The 22,068-nt window shown below is 35.9% G+C and overlaps 5 protein-coding genes across 13 annotated transcripts; 4 read left to right on the plus strand and 1 right to left on the minus strand.

Moving 5' to 3' along the window:
• The first annotated feature begins 315 nt into the window (after nt 1-315).
• LOC139776747 (TBC domain-containing protein kinase-like protein) lies at nt 316-3,944 on the plus strand. Its single transcript, XM_071713643.1, has 12 exons — nt 316-755; nt 830-1,079; nt 1,168-1,396; nt 1,481-1,755; nt 1,847-1,993; nt 2,071-2,353; nt 2,417-2,594; nt 2,659-2,865; nt 2,943-3,202; nt 3,271-3,398; nt 3,474-3,636; nt 3,701-3,944. The coding sequence occupies exons 1-12, from the start codon at nt 551-553 to the stop codon at nt 3,806-3,808; spliced, it is 2,433 nt and encodes an 810-aa protein (XP_071569744.1). The 5' UTR covers nt 316-550; the 3' UTR covers nt 3,809-3,944.
• A 129-nt stretch (nt 3,945-4,073) lies between these two features.
• LOC139776742 (protein broad-minded) lies at nt 4,074-9,227 on the plus strand. Its single transcript, XM_071713641.1, has 8 exons — nt 4,074-5,789; nt 5,904-6,241; nt 6,310-6,506; nt 6,575-7,000; nt 7,080-7,399; nt 8,337-8,514; nt 8,590-8,805; nt 8,885-9,227. The coding sequence occupies exons 1-8, from the start codon at nt 4,120-4,122 to the stop codon at nt 9,002-9,004; spliced, it is 3,465 nt and encodes a 1,154-aa protein (XP_071569742.1). The 5' UTR covers nt 4,074-4,119; the 3' UTR covers nt 9,005-9,227.
• Nucleotides 8,820-13,902, minus strand: Aif (Apoptosis inducing factor). Its single transcript, XM_071713640.1, has 12 exons — nt 13,382-13,902; nt 12,028-12,320; nt 11,907-11,961; nt 11,668-11,822; nt 11,473-11,603; nt 11,199-11,374; nt 10,928-11,119; nt 10,660-10,850; nt 10,288-10,540; nt 10,041-10,195; nt 9,723-9,971; nt 8,820-9,585 (listed from the first exon to the last, which is right to left on the minus strand). The coding sequence occupies exons 1-12, from the start codon at nt 13,464-13,466 to the stop codon at nt 9,514-9,516; spliced, it is 2,007 nt and encodes a 668-aa protein (XP_071569741.1). The 5' UTR covers nt 13,467-13,902; the 3' UTR covers nt 8,820-9,513.
• A 2,962-nt stretch (nt 13,903-16,864) lies between these two features.
• LOC139776752 (defensin-like) lies at nt 16,865-18,995 on the plus strand. 9 transcript variants are annotated; one of them, XM_071713652.1, is made up of 5 exons: nt 16,897-17,019; nt 17,194-17,245; nt 18,007-18,103; nt 18,364-18,586; nt 18,825-18,995. In XM_071713652.1, the coding sequence occupies exons 3-5, from the start codon at nt 18,034-18,036 to the stop codon at nt 18,841-18,843; spliced, it is 312 nt and encodes a 103-aa protein (XP_071569753.1). In that variant the 5' UTR covers nt 16,897-17,019; nt 17,194-17,245; nt 18,007-18,033; the 3' UTR covers nt 18,844-18,995. The 9 variants fall into 9 exon arrangements, with proteins under 9 accessions (XP_071569748.1, XP_071569746.1, XP_071569749.1 ...); XM_071713653.1 differs by having other exon boundaries at nt 16,907-17,015; XM_071713647.1 differs by lacking the exon at nt 17,194-17,245 and having other exon boundaries at nt 16,865-17,019.
• A 1,042-nt stretch (nt 18,996-20,037) lies between these two features.
• LOC139776755 (defensin-like) lies at nt 20,038-21,938 on the plus strand. Its single transcript, XM_071713655.1, has 3 exons — nt 20,038-21,061; nt 21,324-21,537; nt 21,778-21,938. The coding sequence occupies exons 1-3, from the start codon at nt 20,992-20,994 to the stop codon at nt 21,794-21,796; spliced, it is 303 nt and encodes a 100-aa protein (XP_071569756.1). The 5' UTR covers nt 20,038-20,991; the 3' UTR covers nt 21,797-21,938.
• The last annotated feature ends 130 nt before the right edge of the window (nt 21,939-22,068 follow it).

Raw genomic sequence — 22,068 nt, forward strand, 5'->3', positions numbered from 1 at the left:
AATTTAATTTAATCAGTTTATTTTTTCTATTATTTAAGTATACTACATATATAGTTAAAAAATATATATATACATATTATGTCTTAATTAAATCATATTTACATATTGCAACAAAAATGACAAAAAATCTCAGAAAATTACATTGTTATAACCCTAAGAGCAAAAAAATGTGAGTAATTTTTCTAAGAAATTATCAGTCTTTTTACAGTTATTTGATGAATCTACTTAATATTAAATTTGCAGCATCACAATCGATGACTCGCCGTTCTTATCATATTGTGATATGATAATACCAATCGGCGCCGTTCCTACACGAGATACTTGTGCACTTGTGCAGTTGTGCACTACGCTTCTAGTGCGTGTTCTGTTAAATGGCATCAGCTGTAAAGTGTAAACGACGAGTAGGCGGACATCGGGTATGTCATAAGGAGAGCGGAGAACAGCAGTAATGACGAGCGACAGGAAATTGAGGAAATTCGAGTCAGAACGGCGGAGTCGGCTCGTATGATCGGAGAGAGATTTATGGAATTTCACGTACACGACGTACGCCATGTGTCCCGCACTCTTGGAGAACGAGGAACGATGTTTGGGTGGCATGACTTTCTTCGCGCAAAGTCACCCGGTGGAGGTATGCGGCAGCAACGGTCTGCCGCTCACGCCGAATTCGATAACCATCTACGGGAAGGCGCAGTTTCTAAAGACCGTCCACCATCCCCATCTCTCCCCGTATCTTGATATAATTCGAAGCAAGCACGGTGAGTCCTTTGACACCTGCGAATAAGTTTGTCTGCTTGACCGTATAATTGTTTTGCGCAAATTATTTTTGTAGAGAGGATTGTGGTCGTTACGGAATACAGTGGAGATCCGTTGAGCACCAGACATGACCTAAGTACAGAGGAGATCGTCAAGATATCCTTTCAGAGTCTCTTAGCGCTACGGCACATGAACGAATTAGATCTGGTGCATAGGCACTTGAGTCCAGATAATATATTGATTAAGAAAAACGGTGATGTTAAGTTGTACAATTACGGATTGTATTACATGACAGACGGAGGGAAGAATGTGTCTTTCCCAATTGGGTATTTTCAAATAGTCTCCTTTACTGATATGGATATTGATAGATTTACCAGCTTGTTGTAAAATCTCAAATAAAATTCTTCTTTCCAGTTCTCCGAAGTATACGGCACCAGAGGTATTTCTGACTCCTAGTCCAAGTGGTGTTAAGATAGATTCCTGGTCTCTGGGAATGATTATAGCGGAGCAACTGTTAGGGCAGCCCGTCTGGCCTGGCGTAAAATTGTCCCAGTGCTTGAGGAAAGTTCTGAGCTTAATATTGTGTGATACCAGCATATTCGAACGTCTTGCCAGGGAAAACAATTGTTTCCACGTTTATGAAGTATGAATTTGTCTGTCATGCATTACAAGCTGTTTACATTATGATGGCATATATTTTATAACATTGTATCTTTATATTATGCAGAAGTTACCAAAAGAGCTGAAGGAATTCGTAGATTCGTGTCTGCAAATTCATTCTACTAAGCGCAAGACTCCAGAGGAATTGCTGGAACTGCCGATATTCGCGGAACACTTAACGAGAAATACGCAGGAGAAGGGAGAAAATCTCTATAAGAAAGTTATTGTTAGAAAAATGGATGAGTTATATTATTTGTGGCAATTGGCCGGTGGAGATATTACCGTGGATCTAAAAAAGCAGAGTCTCATCAGATCGAGACCGCCTATCTTGTCTATTCCAAAGTAATTTTCAAACATACCTGTATATGTATAATAATCATTGATACAGATCGTTCAATAGGATTATATCGAATATTTAAAATTTCTGTTTCAGTTTAGTCATACTACTGGGCCAAATGTTTGGCCAGAGGGACACCGCTAGTCTACTCGACGTAAGAGTCGTAAAAGTTCCTATGGAGACTCTTCGCCAGCGTTTAGCTCACATCCCATACATAGCAAATTATCCTTGGTTGACAAATCAGTCAGTACATTCACTTTTATTCTCGTCCTATATTTATCTCGATATTATAAAAGTATTATAAATATTTGACGTTACAGAATGCGAGTTCAGGCACAGGAAGATCTAACGAATGCTGCGTGTCAGTTGCCATTAATCATAAGGGAGCGCGATACGGAATATCAGTTTTACAGGCTTGTCCTGTTTGATAGACTTCTGCAGGCTTATCCACTCACTCAGGAGGCGATTATCGAGGAAGCGCACAAGGATATACCGCCTCCGGTTAGAGGTGCCGTGTGGGCAGCTTTGCTCGGTATCACCGGCGACATTCGGAAGCGTTATGACATGATTGATAAGGAAACGCCAACGCATACTGATCGACAGGTATAATCGCTATACGTAATATGACGCTCGACATATAAATACATTCCGCTACTAACTTGTTAGATAGAGGTGGATATACCGAGATGTCATCAATATAGCGAATTACTGTCGTCTGGTGCCGGGCACGAACGACTGCAAAGATTGCTAAAGGCGTGGGTCAGAAATAATCCACATTACGTCTATTGGCAAGGGCTCGATTCACTAACAGCACCGTTCCTTTATCTAAATTTTAATAACGAAGGTATGGTAACCAACGCACACTTGTGTTCCTTAATTTCACGCCTAATCACGCAATTGGGTTTTAGCTCGAGCTTTCGCATGTCTGTCGACCTTCATACCGAAATATCTCCATAAGTTCTTCCTGAAAGACAACTCAGCGGTGATACAGGAATACCTGGGCAAGTTCTCCCAAATCATTGCGTTCCACGATCCTCAATTGGCGAATCATCTAAAGTCCATAAACTTTGTACCGGAACTCTTCGCAATACCATGGTTCCTAACAATGTTTTCACGTAAGATTTGCTGTTAATACGCCTTTAGTACGTCATATTAATCGCCATAATCACACTAAAGATTACTAATGTTTTAGATGTATTTCCGTTACATAAGATATTGCATCTATGGGATAAACTACTGCTAGGAGACTCATCGTTTCCTCTCTTGGTTGGATTAGCGATATTGAAACAACTACGAGACCCCTTACTAATGTCAGGTTTCAACGAGTGTATTCTCCTGTTTTCTGATCTGCCCGAGATTGACATAGAATTATGCGTTAAGGATTCCATGACAATGTATCAAAACACACCCGCTAGTATTACGTACAGAAAACACCAATATAATACAGCCAAGGTACAGTGTCAATTGATGTTTGATATTTAATTACCAATTAGCATATTATAAAACTCTGAACTTCGCAGGATGCAAACTGGATTGAGCCCGAAGCGGGAACCGAAAAAATGCCAAGGATAAGTGTAGACGACTTTTTAAACCTCTATAACAGCTCGCCGAGCAAAGTCATAGTGGTTGATGTACGTAGTAATATACAGTAAGTATTCGTTTGTAGTAAAAAATTCTGCCTCAGAGGATTTATTTCCCTAAACTAATAATCCATCTTTAACAGATTCGAGAGAGGTGCTATTCTCGGGAGTATTAACATTCCATTCACAAGTGTGCAATTATCTCAAACTCACGTCGACACACTCGGGCCGCACGCAAAACCGTTGATAGATAATAAAAGCAGTGTCGTTGTGATTATTGGACCACACGATCAAAACAATGCGTTGGTAAGTAAGTCGTGTAAAAGAAAATCGTGAGAGGAGAGATTTACTCTAATGTATTTTCTAACAGTTTGCAGACTTTCTGGTAAAATGCAATGTCGTGGGAGTCTGTTCTCTGCAAGGTGGAATTAACGCGTTACGCTCCAAGTCTCCGAATATCATAGTACCTGCACGCTAATTGAATTACGTAATTGAATAACTATACATATAATACTCGGCAGATTTATTCATCGATACAGTAAAACTAATGTTATATGACCTGTAAAACATGTTTAACGATCTTGTATAATTTTGTTATAAAAGGTTTTATTGTATCATGTGGTTTTTGATTATTCACAAAGAATATTCCATATGTATATGCCTTTGTATGTGTGTATACCTCCAGTTGCTATGACAACGAATGTCAAAGCTAGCGATACAGTTTAGACACGTGCGTTTCGTTGCACCTGTTTAATTTTACTTACATAACAATAGCTTAGGTAAATAAGTATGGACAAAGGTGTACCACCGGATCTTCAGAAATGGCTAAGAAAATGCTTGAAAAAGGAGTTCGGGAAAACTATACAAAACTCTTTAGACAAGGAACAGGTGCCTAGCGATATCGCCTACAAGCTCACGCATTCGAAGGACATGGCCGCTTTGCTAAATTCTATGAAAAAGGCAATCGCCGAGCAATACGTGGTGGTGAAACCCTCATCCGCGGCGTCGCAATCACAATCATCCCATTCCTTCGCGAGTGATCTCACGGCGGACGACTGGGCCTCTCCGCAAGGAAACGGAGAGGAGTACAATTGCATCATCGACAAGATCAGTCGCGACAAACCGGTCCACGTGAGACTGGCTGGTTATGAAATTTTATTAAAAATCGAATTGTCCAACATAAATAACAGTTCTCAGTGGGACGTTCTCCAGAAGACGCTGCTGGACGGTCTCACGGACGATAACAGAGCTATATTCGAGGCCAGCATGCAAGTACATGCAAAGTTGCTGAATTGCTCACAAATGCATCATACCTACGAGAATTTATTGAGCGCGTTCAACGCACAATATCATTCGCAGAAAATGCGCGAGACTCTGCCCACTCTAATTTCCGGAATTAATTTCAAGTTTTTCCTGCACGAGAAACTGTTTAACATAATGTATCTGATAATCCGCTATCAGGAGGAAATGTTGAAGAACACTAGGCACAGCGACAAGACTGTGGAAGATGTAATAGAGCAATTTATAGTATTTCTCAGTACGCATAGCTTTGGCAACTCGTTGCAACCTAAAACCTTGAACATGCTGAATATCGTCTCGGTGTTGGAGCCGCAGGCCAAATGGAGCAAGAGGTGGCTTCATAGTCTCTCTACCAGAAGGACTTTCATCGCTGTTCTGGCCAAGTCTCCGACGTTTCTGCAAAATGTCGTCGACTGCGTTAACAGCGGTTTGGCAGAAACACCCTGTTCCTTGTCCATCTCCATCATGGATGAGAGCAACGAGCTGTGTATTTCCGGAAATACGATAGAAACTGCAACTTATCTGCATTCCTTGATCTTCGTCTCGCAACTCTGCAGCTATGAAGCGGGCAGAAAATTGCTCGCGGAGAGCTCGTTAACAACGCCATTTGACGTGGCTGATTTTTTGATAGAATTGTCGAACTCTTTGAATAAATTAGCAGCAGAGGCACCGAGTGGCGTGTACAATACTTCCTGCAATGCTCTTCGAAACATGCTCAATGTTTCGGACGTATTATACAATGTTGAATTTTATCATGCTGCATTGTGCCGCCTGATACCTCTTTCTGAAAATAATATAAAGATTTGGCCGCATACATTAAATATTATTTCTCACATGGTGGACGCGGCAGATGGTCCGGCATTTTTGACTACAAATTGTAAAGAACATACAACAAATTCCGAGAATGCACCGTCGAAGTGTCCAGTCGCGATCATAATGCGGTATGCGTCGAATTTATTGAAACAGCCGTTTTCTATAATGGATATAAAATGTATCCTGGATTCCTTTAATCTGGTAGAAAAATTATTTAATGTTTACGACGTTTACGAGGCCGCGCAGGAACAAATTGAGACGCAGTTCTATCCAGCCGTCGCTAATTTTTACAAAAGATTCAACAAGTGCAGCGTTGAGAACGAAAATAAAATTCAGCAACTCGATAGGTAATTTAGATAGAACCAACCGAAGGTTGGCAGCAGTCGGGAGAAAAACAGATTTGATATCCTTGAAAATCTAAGCTCGTAACAATATATAATGACTCTGAAATTTTATTATAGTGCTGTCAAAAAAGTTTTACTAAAAATGGTATCGATACCGCTCGGATTGCAAGCGCTCGTCAATGATAAATTGGTGTTCGAGGAACTGATCCGCGGATCAATCGCTCCTCTAAGAGTGATCTGGAGTTCCACCGATATAATCAGCTTCATCTCATCGGCTGGTTATTTCGACCTGGGCCATAATGTGCTCGCAGATCTCGGGCCCCATGTTCTGTCGACTTTGCTGTCAAAAATTTGCACAAACGTGGAGGATCCCAGATTCTTTTACGACCCTTGGGATAGAGAAAACATCGACGAACTTCTACATATACTTACATTATTTTCCCTCAATTTTAATTGTAAAGAACTTGGTCAACTATAACAATATTTCTTATTGTACATGTTCTGAATGTAAATCCATTAACAGGTTTTGCCGCGTTTATGGTGACCGATAGCGAATTGGATAATGACGAGGAAAAGGATTATCCCTCAAATTTGTCTGAATTACTACAGGCTGCGATAGACAAGAATTCAACTTACCATCATTTAGCTCTTCTGTCGTTGAATACAGTAATTTGGAACCTAGACGTTTGCGCTTACTTATTAAACTCATTGAACTTCCAGGTAGTACATTACACGCGATGGAAGAGTGGCTATACTTGTACATACGTAATAATAAATACAATGTTTAGGAAGCGCTGTTAGATATTCAGAGAGACAGCACGATTGTAATTGAAGTTTGTAATGAACAAACCGATGAAACTGACGAAACAGATTATGAGAAGACAGAGGACGAGGATGACGGTGATGGTGGTGATAAGCCAGAGCCGAGGAAGGAATACATAATTGACGATTCCAGTTTCCTGAGACATAATATTTTATTAAAATTATATTACATGACATATAAAAGAAAGCAATATGTGATCCCATTTGAGGAATATGAACTTTTTTCGGAATTTCCACCTCCGAGAGTATACGCGGATATGGCGGATTATCGGGAAATCGAATGCGATTCGGAGCTAAGCGATCTGCTGCAGGAGGAGAGGCCCGGATTGCTAGATATTAGTTGGGTCTTGCAAGTTAGAGCGGCTCATAAAGCCTCGCGATGCTCGATTAAGGTAATTTCACAAAAATAAATGTTATATACAATTCAATTGTGATTGGAATTAAAAATTAGGAAAATAATTTTTACCTTAGAATTCGATGATGATGAACTTGTTGAGTCAAATGCACAAAGCCATTCCAACTGCGGAATGGGTGGAACAATTTGAATGGCAAGAAAATATAACGTACGACACGGACTATTGGCTCCCAGAAGACATACACGCAATTAACATTATTTTGAATTATGCCGAACAAAGAGAGATTTTAAAAAATAATAACGACAATCAGGAGAATTTGAAGAAATTCATTCATTCTGCCTACATATTCATACAGTACAATAAACCGAGCAGATTTGAAGGTTTTGATTGGTTCTTGGCAACAGTGTTCATTATCTGTGATGGAAATCTGGATAAGTATGTAACTTGATACATTAACTTCAAATAATTCATCTATTACAGAAAAAAAGCAAATCATTAGCACAAAAAATAAGTTTGAGCCTCAGCTGACCGCGAATTAATCCTTTGATAGCCTTGTTTAATTTCCGGTATGGTCACATTTAGTGGCAGAGTTCTTGTTTAATCAACATCTCTTCGCGATATTTTAATCGCAAAGAAAATCGATTAAACAAGCATTTTAAAGCTATCAAATGATTAACTCAAGCTAATCAGATATCATCATTGGCAGGTCTCCGATTGAAAACTTAGTTTTCACCGAGTTAACGTTTCTTTTTTATCGTCAACCCGTCTCAATATTTCTTTTTCATCATTGACCAGTTGTCAGATAATGTGCTAATTAGCTAACTAGATAATATGCTATCAGTTTAGAAGAAAATGACATTTCCAGAGCTAAATTTGGTAGCCTAATAATATTTTGTGTGTGTATTTAGTACACATATTTTCCAACCTAGTAAACTACGCGCCGATTATTTGTCGAACTTAAAACACAGCTTCCGTTGAAACAGTAAGATCCCCTTCCCCCCTAATCCTTCGATAATCAATTTAACTTTGATGTTAATAGCATTCTATTTAAATCACTAAAGAATTTATTGCGAAAAATATCACCTCAGCCGGGGTTCGAACCTGGAACCTCCCTCAATCCGTGACAGGGATCTTACCAATGCGACCACTGAAATATGTGGTGATATTTATCGCAATAACCGGTTAATAATAAGCTAAACATCTTTTTCAGGCGACGTAAATAAACAATACAAAGAGAAACACCGTTTTGATAATTTTGATATACAATCAGTTTAGAAGAAAATGGCATTTTCTCTTAAACTGATTGTATATCAAAACGGTCTTGTTTCTCTTTATGTTAAATAATATGCTAATTAGTAATAATTAATTATAGGTGCAAAACTTTTATCATGCAATTAATTCAATTTCCATCGACACTGCTTCTCTGGCCGAAATTGGGTAAAGTTATTGATGAAAAAAATAACGAAGGCACTAGTTCGCAGTTCACTTTTATGCAAGTTTTAGAAACCATGGTTAACATCGAGCTTCCAAACATCAAATATGGATTGAAGGTGATTGAATTTTATCATTTAAAGAATTTAGTTAAACTACCTAAAAATATAACGTTCTGATTTTCATATTAAAAGGATGTCTTCGGTATCGATTGGTGGATGATATTCAATAGATTGTTATCGCAATGCTTTTGGGGAATTCTTCCATGGAGTGAAATAGTTCATTTTTTTGCAATTTGCATTTTGTACCCGTCCGACTATATGGTGTATTATTCCGTATCACTTTTGCAATTCTGCCAGGAAGAGTTACTGCAGGATTTAACAAGCAGAAAAATGTGGCCGGAAAATATGGTATGCACACGAAATATACTAAGAATTATTTACATTTAATGTCAATAATAAATAACTTGCCAAGTGCATTTTTCTACAGGTATTGGACGAGTATCGCTGTCATAATTACATTACGTACATGGATAATTTAGGTCAACGATATAGAAATCGGGTTTTACCGGCAATGACTAAAAATTTAAATTCAGAAGACGAAATATAGATATGCATATCTCGTCACCTTGGTAACTTAAAAAAAACAAGAAAAAAAGATACGTACTATCGACATTATTAAAAAAACATTCGTATTCATGCAAAAGAAAATATCTTATAAATTTTTAACACTAATTGTAAGATAATTGTACATCAGTAAAACAATGTATGTATATAACGAATAACAATTGACTATTGCGTTGTAACTAATAAAAATTCATCTGTTCTTTCTATTTAAATGCTTCCAATTATCTTAGCCGTAATGAACATATGTACACTTTGCACGTGTATGAGAATTGTGTACAGATTGTATTTAAAAATCTTCATGTATACAACATAACATTGACTGGTATTCATGTAATTCGCATTTACCTGAAATTCAACGATATGCGAGTTTTCGGTTGCAAGTTTTCCAATGATAATACCTCGGACACACAGAAGTCAGACAGCTTTTTACATATACGATACAGAAATCTCTTAATATTGTCATTCACTCTCTCTTATTTGTTAACCAAATAATCAATCTTCGTGGATTGTAAATAGTTTCGCTACTTCATTTAAATCGTCATACTTCGTATTTCCTGCAAGAACCTGAAATAGTATAAAAATTATGTTAAATTATTTAAATTACATGTTATACATATAATTTTGAGTGTATCCGAATAAATCAGGACTATTTGAAAAAAATTATAACAGAGATAGAAACAGATTAATGACGATAAATTTACCCGTCTGGCAATCGACATTCGATTGAAGATATTCCACAGCATTATTCCTACTACAACATCATCTCGCAGGTAGAAAACAATACCCTTCCCAAAATCGTCGTACTTTGTAGGTTGTTCTAACTTTACATTATTATCTCCAGATATATTTTTCTTTTCTTCTTCTGTGCTATCAACATTTTTCACAATTTGTGACATCGATGACTCCGATGTTTCATTAGATAGCGAGTTTTCAGAATGTGTCTTTTGTTCCTATGAGAAAAAACAAGAGAAATAGATTTACAATTAGATATATCACATTTCACTTTGAGGATTACTTACATCGCTAGGATTATTAGCTGCCATCATGTTTGCTTCCGTCGCTTTCGCAAAAACTCCAACAGTTGGCAAGGATGAGTCTATAATACCTATCGCTTCATATCCTACATCAGGTCCCAAGTCTGACCAAAACATCGATTGATGCAGATAAGGTTTACCTGGAAAAAGAAATTCGTTTATATTTCAATGTTTTCACAAACTGTGATATTAAAAAAAAAATATATATATATATATAAACTTGCTAAATTACCTGCGCCAGTCATATTTTCGCCCGCTAGTCTTCCGGAGGTAACCGCATGATCATGATGTTCAACTCTTCTTCTACCAAGTTTGACATCATAGAAACATGCGGCGTCACCGGCAACCCAAAGATTGCTTCTCGCTTCCAGTTCAGCGTTAACAAGGAATCCTCCTATCTTAGGCTCTGTCTCTAAATTAGAAGTTGTTGCCAAATCTGTATTTGGTTGAACACCTACCGCTACTATCACTTGATCAGCATCAATCTTTTTACCAAAAGAAAATAAAAAATTTTAATATCAATAAGAGTACTTAATTAATTACGTATTTAATATTACAATAAGAGTACTTAATATTACGTAATATTGTTTATATATCAACATACAGTCTGACCACCAGTGAGGACAAGGGATAATCGACCATTTTTATATTTATAATCTTGAACTTCTGTGCTAGGTATAGTGTGAACACCTTCTACTTCCGACTTTTTCGTAGTCCATTCGCTCAGGTATTCTGGTAATACTTGTGCCATTATAAACTTTTCTTTATAAATTTGGAAAATATTTTTAGATTTATCTATAATAAAACACATGTTTCATTATGAATAAATTATTCCTTCAAATACTTTTTGATAATAAATAAAAGGAACTTACAACTCCTAGCGAGTGCGCAGGCAAGTTCCGAGCCGAGAAATCCACCACCGATAATTACAACATTCTTACATTTAGGATTAGAAACATTTCCTTCCACATTGAGAAAATCATCCTTTGTTCTGAACATTGTAATCTTGTCTTTTATATCATCCTCAACGGATTCGAATATCGGCAGATTTTTAGGTGATGCGCCTGTAAATACAATTACGTACAAGAAAATTCAAATTTCAATTTTGATTTTGTTTGATGAAATTTTTTTAACAAAACCTACCGGTCGCAATGAGGCATTTGTTGTATTTTATTTCATAACCATCTTCGAGAGTCACAGTTTTATTTACAACATCGATTTTCCTTACTTTCCAACCCATGGCTACAGCAACTCCACCCTTATCAGACTCACCGAGATTAGTAACACTCGAGTAGAACTCTCGTGGCTCGTAAAATATACTATAAAATAAATATAAACATTATGCAAGGAAAAAGACAATTGTGGTACTAACGACATTACCAGAAAACTGGAAGTTTAAATATTGTAAAAAATTTACCTCCTCTGAGTTCCATTCCACTGATTAAAACGTAATTGTGCGGTTGTTTCTCTATCCATGTTATACCAAAGTTCTTTGGATAATGGTGGTCTCATATATGGAAACTCCTCCTCTTGTGCTACAACTAAAACCTGGAAGAAAATTTTTGTGTACTAACAGAAAAAGACAAAGTATAAATCTGTTGTCGTGTTATACCTTAGCTTTGGGATCTCTAGATTTAATTGACCTAAATGCTGAAAATGCAGCTGTTCCGCCACCTATCAACAGATAAGGTACCTCCTGAGGTATTAATTTTGATTCTGCTGGAACTTTTACTTTGTTTCTAGATCTATTTCTCCCTTCTTTCTTTTCTGAAAACATAAATAGGATATGTAAGTAATATATTTCTTCGACATTTCAAATATTGTATCAAAATAATTCTTAATTTAACTTACGTTTGCCTTTCTGCTTATCTGTTTTGTCATCTTTCGACAAAAACGATGAGGACACCTGTAAAAAAAAAGTTACAATAGATATTTAATTAGTGTTCTCAGTCAAGTAAAAACATTGTATTACCTTGTATGCGGCTCCTGTTACAATCAAGGCAGCAAGTAGGTGCCAGTAGCGAAACTGATATTTCCCATTTTTTCCAGGATCCGAGCCTTTCTCGCTCGGTTGCTCCTGCCTACCATTCAGCTTGCATTCTTGAGCAGCTGGACAAGACGCTTCCACTTCACAGGGAGGAACTGTTTTTTGTGATTTGAAATATCTAGAGTCAGGCACACATTCCTCTGGCCTGATAGTGGTGCCTGGTGGCTTCTTATTGCTTGCATCACTACTGTGGCGTAAGTTACTAATATTTACAATTCCTGCAAATGTTTTCAGTAAGCTATCAAAGCTATTAAACAAGGAAGTATACAGAAAGGTATCAAGGAAATAGACTATTAGACAAGGGAATATACAGGAAGTATCAAGGAAATAACGTTTCTTTACTGACAAATAGCTAGACAGTAATATAATATGCAATAAAATATCGTTAATCATTACTTTAGAAAATCAACAAAGGATATAAAAAATGTAAAGAGGATTCATCGGAAGGCATCTATTGTGATTTTCCTAGAAGACAGGAATGTCTTTGCGTCTCGGGTAAGTTATTAACGCATCTACAAACCTAGAAGTACACCTTTTTAAAAAGTTTGGACTTTAAAGGTTGATAAGACTAATATCCCATGTTTTTCAATCAATTTTTACCACAGTTTTTTGACACAAAACTTGTACGCCCTGGTTCATGTCTCTTGATCTGTAATTTTTTTTCCTTGTATGTACTATCTCTTCCCGAATTGTGTGTTTATGTGGGTTGTGTAATGTGTCACTGTACGTGAGTATCGAGTACGGAATTGACATGAAATCTCGAGTCCGTAGATTCGTTAAGTCCAGAGGATCAAGGCTGCGGTCCACTTGACGCTACAAATGCTTTTGCAGGAGCGTTCTCCTTCTCCTTCTTTCTTCATTGAAAGAAAAGAGAAGAGGAATGCTTCGAAGCATTTGTAGCGTCAAGTGGACCGCAGTCCAATTCTCCCTGCGGGATCTAGAAGCCACGCGTTACGTCTCCAGCTCCAGGTTATGTCATTCGCCGCGTACTTCAGAGCGGACACGCCGCGTGGAAGATTGTAAACACAGCTCCATTGATCGAACCGTACAATTATCGCTCGCAAGCTTACGCAACCGGCGTATGAAGTTACGGGCAATTATACGGGGAAGGGAAAAAAGGAAAACGATTCTGTCGTCTAGAAAAATTACAGAACAGGCGGGAAACGAGATCGTCCCTTCGAGTTCGACGTCCAAAACGCGGCGAGAATGAATAGAGGCGCGGAAGGGAGAGAAAGGGCAGGAAAGGGAGAAGAGAATCTTTCAGATGGTCGACACGTACCGACGTATTTTACAGGTCGATAGAGACGATTCGCTTGCGTGAGCCTGGCGGGCAGTTGGCCGACGATTCTACCGCAGACGAACATCCTCGGCCGGGCCGGTCGTCCTCCTCAAACAATATGGTGGTAATGGTGGTCGCTCGGCGCCGCTCGCCGTGTTTCCCCTCAGCCTCAGCTGCTGCCGTGCGCGATAATCAGCCGCTGGCTCTTACCGTGGACCGGAAGGACGCTCGCCGGAAGAATGCACGCCGCGCGACACGCCATTTACCTGGATTCTCACCTCCTTTCCCGAAGTCGCGCCGAGTCGCGGACGAACGACTCCTTGCCTTGCACTTGCCGTTTGCCGTAGCCGGAGGCCGGTGGCCGGTGGGCGAGACACGTGAATTTAGACCCCGCTCCGTCGCGACGCGCGAGCGTGTGTGCACGTATGTAGTATGTATGTACCGTACGTGCGACACCGGTCGGGATGGTCGAACGATTGAACCGATTGGCGAGTCCGGGGCAGTCCGGGCACTCCGGGCTGAGCGCGGCTAACTTCAGACGGGATCGCGCGCAGGTCTCGGTGGAGCTAAACGAAATATTGAGAAATTTTCGAATAAAACAAAAAAATTATAATTCATTTACAATTACATATACATAGTATGTACATGGTGACATTTGAGCGAAATATGATTATTGCTATAAATCACATTCTTCGTGACTCGTGATGGTACAGACACGGATGAAGTTTGCGCTCGATCGATAATTGTAAAAATTAGCGAAATATCTGACGGGACGAATAGATATTGTATTATGATCTTGCCAGTTTTTTTAAATAAAAGTTTAATTGTCAAAATTAAAAGCTGCTTTCAAAATTTTTTCTTAAATTCTTCACGCAGCACTTTATTGCCGACAGTGACATTATTTAATCATGAAATGAGGAAACAGTTACGTATATACATTGTAGATGGCACGTGCTGTACTATTTTCTTTCCCTTATGAGATATAGGCTGCGGTCCATTTGATATATTACAAGTGCTTCGAAGCATTCTTTTTCTTCTTCTTTCTTCATTGAAAGAAAGGAGAAGAAGAATGCTTCGAAGCATTTGTAGCATCAAATGGACCACAGCCATAATGGTGTTGTCAAGGCGTTTTCTTTTTCCTCAATAAAAAATCGTTATATTTTTTGCAAGTAGAAAAATGAATACTTGTCTGTGTCTGAACATCGTCGGTTATTTCTACTTGATTGTTATTTTACACAATATGCGATGCACACAGAAAGCACATCGACTTCTTTTTAGCAAAAAAATTTTCTCTAGTTATTTTCATTTCTATAATTGCTTTTTTTTTTTAAATTTGATAACGAACAGAAAAGATATTTTCACCGTAATTTTCTATGTATTTGTTACACAGAAATAAAAATGTTGTTTGGCACACGCGGGCAAAGAAATTGTAATATTTAATATCTTAAAACTTTTTGGGGAATTTGTGCGGATAAAATTCTATCTGCTGTTGAATTAATAATTGATGTCCAATAAGCACGATGTTATCTTGAACTCAGAGATCTACATATATAAATCTCTGTATCACTTATTTCATATAATTTTTTATTTTATGTCGGCGAATTTGAGTAGATTATTAGTATTATTGTAGAGAGGATGACAGTTTTTTTGTATTTATCGATTTGATATTATGCATATAATTGCAACGAAATACAATTTGTAATAGTAACAGCTTTACAGTGAATCTAACAATCTTGCTTATTATTAATATTATTAATATTAATATTAATACGTAACGGTTTTATCGTCTTTCATTTTTAGACGCGCGTTCAGAAATGTTTTGCATACTGTACTTCTCGTTTTTCACAAGAAGCCTTAGCCGCGATAGCATTCTTGAATATAAATAGAACATTTCACGTCGAAATAAGCTACTGCAGTTTATACTCGTAATAGGATGTATTTTTTGTTAAAGTCCTTATTTCGAAAGCATGACTAGTATTCAGTTTTTTTATCATCGATACAGATCATCGATCAAGAACAATATTCACAGTAAATGTGTCAATTTGAAACGAGTGTGTCCTCTGTGTCACTAAAAGGAAAACAGCCTATATATGTGGTGTTTAATCATGATGTTTAATTACGTAATTTTTAATGCAGATAGTTTAAGCAAAAAATATGAACATCATTATCAATGCCAATTCTACCTCTTGCCGATGTAACCATTATACAGAGTAATTATAAAATCGTTTAATCTTTCATAACTTCTATACGCAAAATTAATCTGTAAAAAACATTAGAACTGTAATTTAATGAAATATAGTAGAGGAAAGTCTCCTATTATAAGATACCGAGTTTATTTTGTGTGATTGCTGGAAGTCTATGGGCAGCATTTAAAAATGTAATAGGAACAGAATTAAAGAAATAGAATTTAAAAATTTAATGTGATAGATTTCATCCCAAGGGCAATAAGTTCATGGTGGAACCAACAGACGAGGACCTATTAGTTTAGCAGAAACCCCGCTATTTCATATTAGGAGCCCATTTCATAATAGGGGACTATCCTCCAAATATTACGAGAGTGATCTCGTAATAGTTTATGAAAATATTTTCCTAATAAATGGATTGGAAGAAGTAAACCGACCATTTCTTTTTATCGAGCATGTTAAAACTATTATATATTCAACAAAACCTTGCTTTTTAAATCGCAAATCAATTTGCGAATTAAAATAATTAAGAGGCTACATAGTACATCTAGGACAAAGAAAAAAGTAAAGTAATTTTTGACTTTTTTTTACAACTAAAGAAATTTTCTTCGCCAGTGAATGAATAACGTAAGTGATTAGATTTCCTCGACGATAACTGGCAATTTTATTAGATAGGTCAGCACGACGTCCTGACCCTAAATTTGGGTCCTTTTCAAGAGTATAAAAAAATTAAAATGTTCTTACAAAGACATTCAGTAGTCACGACATTGTACCCGCAAGTCAGATCTAAAGACTAGAAATAAAATGTATATCGATATAATATAAAATAGTAAGAGATCAAGACTAAAGAAAAATTTTTGGAAACTTGTGTTTTGTGCGTTATATCATATAGCAATAAAACGTAAAAACGGAAGTAAATTAACATGGTCAATCGTAAAATGAAAAATGTATAGCTTGTGTTAAAAAACATACAAACAATAATAGTTTATGACAAATAGAGGATTACGTGGCCCCTATTATTTTGTCATATTCTCGATGTCTTTTTGTAGATTGATCGCTTGATTGTCATTCGAATTAGGTGTAATATCGGTATTTGATGTTTTTCAATTTTTGGTTGACGCACTTATTGACGACATGTATCGGGTAACTATTAATAGGATCTCTTTAACTATTTTAATGTTAATAGACATGTGGAAATGTTTGTATCAGACAATAAGACCGCACGATCGACCAGACCCGTGATGACGTGAATTCTTTTTGTATAGATTTCTGGGTGGGCGGAGAAGTAATTAATATAAATTCCGGAGAATGTTAGTTTTCGATACTAGTTCGTAATTAATGTGTCACCATTTCTGAGGACAGTTGTGTCCAAAAAGTTTATCGCCTTATAATTAGTCTCAGTTTCAAGTAAATTTCACAAGTAAATTTCAACCGTCGGTGATAACTACTAAGTATGTACGTCATCAATTTTCCTTCTTGGAATTATCGCGAAAATGTCAACATATCGATAGAACATGGAGATTGCAATTTCTTTTAGTAAAAAAATTTTTTTGATTGAAGAATCGTTATATGCATCTCAAACTATATACTTTTATCTATTAATTCTGTAAGTTTTATTTAAAATTTAAGGATGTGGCAGCCATTTCCGTGAGGCTGCTTTTTCTAAAACAGCTAAACTCGGGTAAGATGGCCATAGAGGAAAGATGGCCAACTTATGTTCTTTCAATCTAGCTCGCCATGAAACATCGAATGAACATGAGTTGGTCATCTTTCCTGTATGGCCATCTTACCCGAATTTACCCTATATAACAATTTTTCAATAAAAAATTTTTTTTTCACTAAAGATAATTGTTAAAAATAACACTACTTTTCTTTATTCTAAATGTATGTAGCCTCTTATTGTAGTTCAAGATATCATCATAAATCAATTGCAAAACATATTTGTAGAACTTTAAAATTATATTTTGATTTGTACCTATATGTAACGATATGTTGAAAGATAAGAATATAGATACATACATAATATTGAAATTAATTCTTTCACTTATTCTTTATGCATTTTATAAACATCCCACATTATATTATTACGTAAAGATATTATGATATAACGATACTAGATTTAATCAGAGAAAAAGTCATGAAAGCAAACTACGATTGTTACACATACAATTAAAATGGTTCCACATGTGATCCATATATTTGAACATTTTCGCGACTGTAATCAGATATACCATTTTTAAAAGCAAATACGTAAATAGGTACATGCTCTTATCTTTGGACATTGAAGGTACAACAATGTTCGTTCAAACAAAAATTACAGCATTTATAAACATAAACCAATGTCCCCACTGTCACATATTACGCAATTTATAATCATTTACACTGGTATATAAAGCAGTTAAATTCAATACCGACAAAAATAAATTCAATATAATTGTGAAGTTGCTCGACAACGACTTACTTCTCAAAATGAAGATCTACGTGTTCGCCCTTTTGGTTATGACTGCGGTCGCTTTTGCGCGCCAACTTTCCGTCGAAGGTACAGACTAGAATCTGAAACTAGACATACCAAAAATACAACTTCCCAATTTATAAATTAAAGTGCGCGTTGAAAATATATTTAAATGTATCTATACTAAGCATCGATACGTGATGATTCTTCAAAGTTCAAAGTCATTTTTTAGTTACTTTTTATTAATAATAAATTTAATAACATGTTGAAATAATCTTCAAGTAATTTTATTTTAAAATAATGACAATGTTATATATTTTAAATGAAGATGCCTTGAATTTAAACAGATTTAAATGAAAATAAAGTGCCCCTGGACAGCCTGGATTTGCCGCTGACAAGTGAAGATGAATCTTTGGAAGTGACACCTGTCGAACATCATCGCGAACGTAGGATCACCTGTGACCTTCTCAGTGGTAAAGGTGTTGGTCACAGCGCTTGTGCTGCTCGCTGTATCGCCAGAAACCGCAGAGGAGGATACTGCAACAGCAAAGGTGTTTGCGTATGCCGCAAGTAAGTAACGATTCGAATAATTACGATTTTTTTCAATTATTCCGATGACAACATGGTTATAATTTGCAAAAAATGACTTTTGAATTATTAGTTACTAGGTCATATTGAATCCTTGTTAAAATATGGAATTAATTAAGAATATGTCATAGATTTAATAACGATTGAATAAAAGACAATCAATATGCCTGTCATCAAATCATTTTGTATTAATAATGAAATTTTTTTAATTATTTTTTAGGAGCAAATGGATAGGTTAATTTCGACTGCGGTAATCGTTTATTTAAGAAGAAGATTGGGTTGGGATTTTGACCGATGGACATATCGCATATGACGATATGACTCACATTTTTTTGGAATTTTGATTGTACCACAAATTCATCTGTAATAAATATTCTTTAGACATTTAAAATTAGTGCAATATATCTTAACCCTCTAAAAGTATTATTATAAGCATAATGTGTTAGCAGCTTGCGCGCAGATTGACAGCAAACTTGATCAGAATCCCACATTAAAACCATAGCCATTTGTGTCCGCATTAAGCTCGTGTTCTGTCAACAGAACTTGCTGACGGGCAATGAGAGCAGCAAAAACCGAACGGACTCTGTCCATAATCAGCTGTTTAAATAAACGCAACACGCATTATCTTTTTAATGATCTCTGACCTATAGGGAAACTCCAATATTTACGCCGCGCGGGGATTTACGCCGCAGAAGTCAGAAAAAATAAAAGAAATGAAGATATTTGCTTGTAATCACTCTGTTATGTGCCTTTATGCCATATTAGTATTATGTTGTAATTTCAGTTTTTTACTGTTAATATTAACGAAATCATCGTGAGTTGAATCGATTTCTCAATGTAGCGCGATCATATATATTACAATCTATGTAAAGTAAAATGATTACTGTAGGTAATATAAAAGGTTTAATGGTTATTTCATGATATATAAGTGTAGAGGGATAGTAAATGATGGAATACAGCAAAATACAAGTGCAGCTTTTGTATTCTTTGTTCAGCTTATATCTTGTATATCCCACCTGTTTGGGATATACAGCATTTTTAGCGGAATTTATGCCATAGTACAGATACTCTGTAAAAATCAAAATCTCCTATGTATTTTTTCTTTTTTGGATCATATAACAATAACCTTTAATGCATCTATCGTTCGTCTATTTTCTTTTTAAAATCTTTCAGTTTTATAATTTGTTTACCATTCTTACAACTTAATAAACTTTTTACACACATTTTATAATTTATTATGACATTCTAATGCCTTATTTATAAACGTTATTTGTAATTTTTTATAAGACGTACGTATATTCCACCCATGAATGTCATATATCCCACCTCTATGGGATATATGGTAAAAATGTGAGGATTTCTAAAAGTTTTTTTTTAAATACAAAGAATAAATATTTCATGTTTCTAATTTTTTTATAGTAGTAGACCATATGAAGTTTTTGTTGGTATAATTAATTTGCCTTAAACATAGTAAATAATGCTCGATAAATTAAGTTCTCCTTAGGTGTGGCGTATATACCAAAATCACCTTATATTTGACACAATCTTGTCAAATTCCGCGGTCCACTTCCGCGGTCAAATATAATAAAGTCTTTTATTGATTTGACTGCGCTTGTCGACTGATCGACTATATTATTTTGATCGCTTTTGACCGTTAATATATCGTTTGTAATTTTCATGTATATTAATTTTGTTTACACGGTGAAGATGACACAAAGAAAGTGTCGAAACGTCCGAATATGTATTGGCTAATATATTTTATCTTATTGACTATATATTGATTGCGCAATAATTACCGCGCGTGGCTCCGATTGCCTCTCTCACTATTCCCTATTTGATTTATTCAGGAGAGCCTATTACTTATTTGTTTTGTTAATCTTTAAAATTATATCTCGGTTTGTATATGTAACGATATGTTGAAAGATAAGAATAAATATATATACATACATAATATTGCCATGAAATTAATTCTTTTACTCATTCTTTATGCATTTTATAATCATCCCATATTATATTATTACGTAAAGATATTATGATAACGATACTATACGATCTAATCAGAGAAAAAGTCATGAAAGCAAGTTACGATTGTTATACATACAATTAAAATGATTACACAGGTGATTCATATACTTGAACATTTTCGCGACTGTAATCAGATATACTATTTTTAAAACGTAAATACATGCTCTTATCTTTGGACATTGAAGGTGCAACGATGTGCGTTCAAACAAAAATTACCGTATTTATAACTAAAAACTAATCTCCCCACTGTCACATATTACGCACTTTATAATCACTTACACTGGTATATAAAGCAATTAAATTCAATACCGGCAAAATTAAATTCAATAGTTGCGAAGCTCGACAACGACTCACTCCTCAAAATGAAGATCTACGTGTTCGCCCTTTTGGTTGTGGCTGCGGTCACTTTCGCGCGCCAACTTCCCGTCGAAGGTATAGAATCGCAAACTAGACATACCAAAAATACAACTTTCCAATTTATAAATTAAAGTGCACGTTAAAAATGACTTTCAAAATATATTTAAATGTATCTATACTAAGCATCGATACGTAATAATTCTTCAAAGTTCAAAGTTATTTTTTAGTTACTTTTTATTAATAATAAATTTTATAACATGTTGAAATAATCTTCAAGTGATTTTATTTTAAAATAATGACAATGTTATATATTTTAAATAAAGATGCCTTTAAACAGATTTAAATGAAGATGAAGTGCTCGTGGACATCGCGTATTGGCCAGTGAAGATATATGGAGACGAATCCGTGGAAGAACACTATCGCGAACGTAGGATCACCTGTGACCTTCTTGATGGTACAGGTGTTGGTCACAGCGCTTGTGCTGCTCACTGTATCGCCAGAAATCGCAGAGGAGGACACTGTAACAGCAAAGGTGTTTGCGTATGCCGCAAGTAAGTAACGATTCGAATAATTACGATTTTTTTCAATTATTCCGATGACAACATGGTTATAATTTGCAAAGAATGACTTTCGAATTATTGTTACTAGATACCATATTGAATCCTTGTTAAACTATGGAATTAATTAAGAATATGTCATAAATTTAATAACGATTGACTAAGAGACAATCAATATGCCCGTCATCAAATCATTTTGTATTAATAATAAAATTTTCTTTTATTATTTTTTAGGGACAAATGGATAGGTTAATCTCGACTGCGGTAATCGATCACTTAAGAAGATTGGGTTGGGATTTTAACCGATGGACATATCACATATGACTCACATTTTTTTGAAATTTCGATTGTACCACAAATTTATCTATAATAAATATGTTTTAGACATTTAAAAATAGTGTAATATATCTTAACCCTCTTGAGTATTATAGGCAAAGTGTTATAAGCAAAATGTTAGCAGTTTGCGCGCAGATCGGAAGCAAACTTGATCAGAATCTCACATTAAAGCCATAGCCATTTGTGTCC

The sequence above is a fragment of the Temnothorax nylanderi genome, unplaced genomic scaffold (assembly GCF_030848795.1).
Source record: "Temnothorax nylanderi isolate EJ_2023f unplaced genomic scaffold, tnyl_v1.0 TNYL_tig0127_pilon, whole genome shotgun sequence".
In the NCBI taxonomy this organism is placed as follows: domain Eukaryota; kingdom Metazoa; phylum Arthropoda; class Insecta; order Hymenoptera; family Formicidae; genus Temnothorax; species Temnothorax nylanderi.

Bases quoted from the DNA above. Each gene is read 5' to 3' on its own strand.
- LOC139776747 (XM_071713643.1), top strand. From the start codon at position 551: ATGTGTCCCGCACTCTTGGAGAACGAGGAACGATGTTTGGGTGGCATG. The intron at 1,756-1,846 runs GTAATTTTCAAA...TTTCTGTTTCAG, and splicing joins CCTATCTTGTCTATTCCAAA to TTTAGTCATACTACTGGGCC. The intron at 1,994-2,070 runs GTCAGTACATTC...TTGACGTTACAG, and splicing joins TATCCTTGGTTGACAAATCA to AATGCGAGTTCAGGCACAGG.
- LOC139776742 (XM_071713641.1), top strand. From the start codon at position 4,120: ATGGACAAAGGTGTACCACCGGATCTTCAGAAATGGCTAAGAAAATGC. The intron at 6,507-6,574 runs GTAGTACATTAC...TACAATGTTTAG, and splicing joins TAAACTCATTGAACTTCCAG to GAAGCGCTGTTAGATATTCA. The intron at 7,400-8,336 runs GTATGTAACTTG...AATTAATTATAG, and splicing joins TGTGATGGAAATCTGGATAA to GTGCAAAACTTTTATCATGC.
- Aif (XM_071713640.1), bottom strand. From the start codon at position 13,466: ATGTTCGTCTGCGGTAGAATCGTCGGCCAACTGCCCGCCAGGCTCACG. The intron at 10,851-10,927 runs GTAAGTTCCTTT...GTTTTATTATAG, and splicing joins CTGCGCACTCGCTAGGAGTT to ATAAATCTAAAAATATTTTC. The intron at 10,196-10,287 runs GTAATTTAGCAA...TTCTTTTTCCAG, and splicing joins CGAAAATATGACTGGCGCAG to GTAAACCTTATCTGCATCAA.
- LOC139776752 (XM_071713647.1), top strand. From the start codon at position 18,034: ATGAAGATCTACGTGTTCGCCCTTTTGGTTATGACTGCGGTCGCTTTT. The intron at 18,104-18,363 runs GTACAGACTAGA...GAATTTAAACAG, and splicing joins GCGCCAACTTTCCGTCGAAG to ATTTAAATGAAAATAAAGTG.
- LOC139776755 (XM_071713655.1), top strand. From the start codon at position 20,992: ATGAAGATCTACGTGTTCGCCCTTTTGGTTGTGGCTGCGGTCACTTTC. The intron at 21,062-21,323 runs GTATAGAATCGC...GCCTTTAAACAG, and splicing joins GCGCCAACTTCCCGTCGAAG to ATTTAAATGAAGATGAAGTG.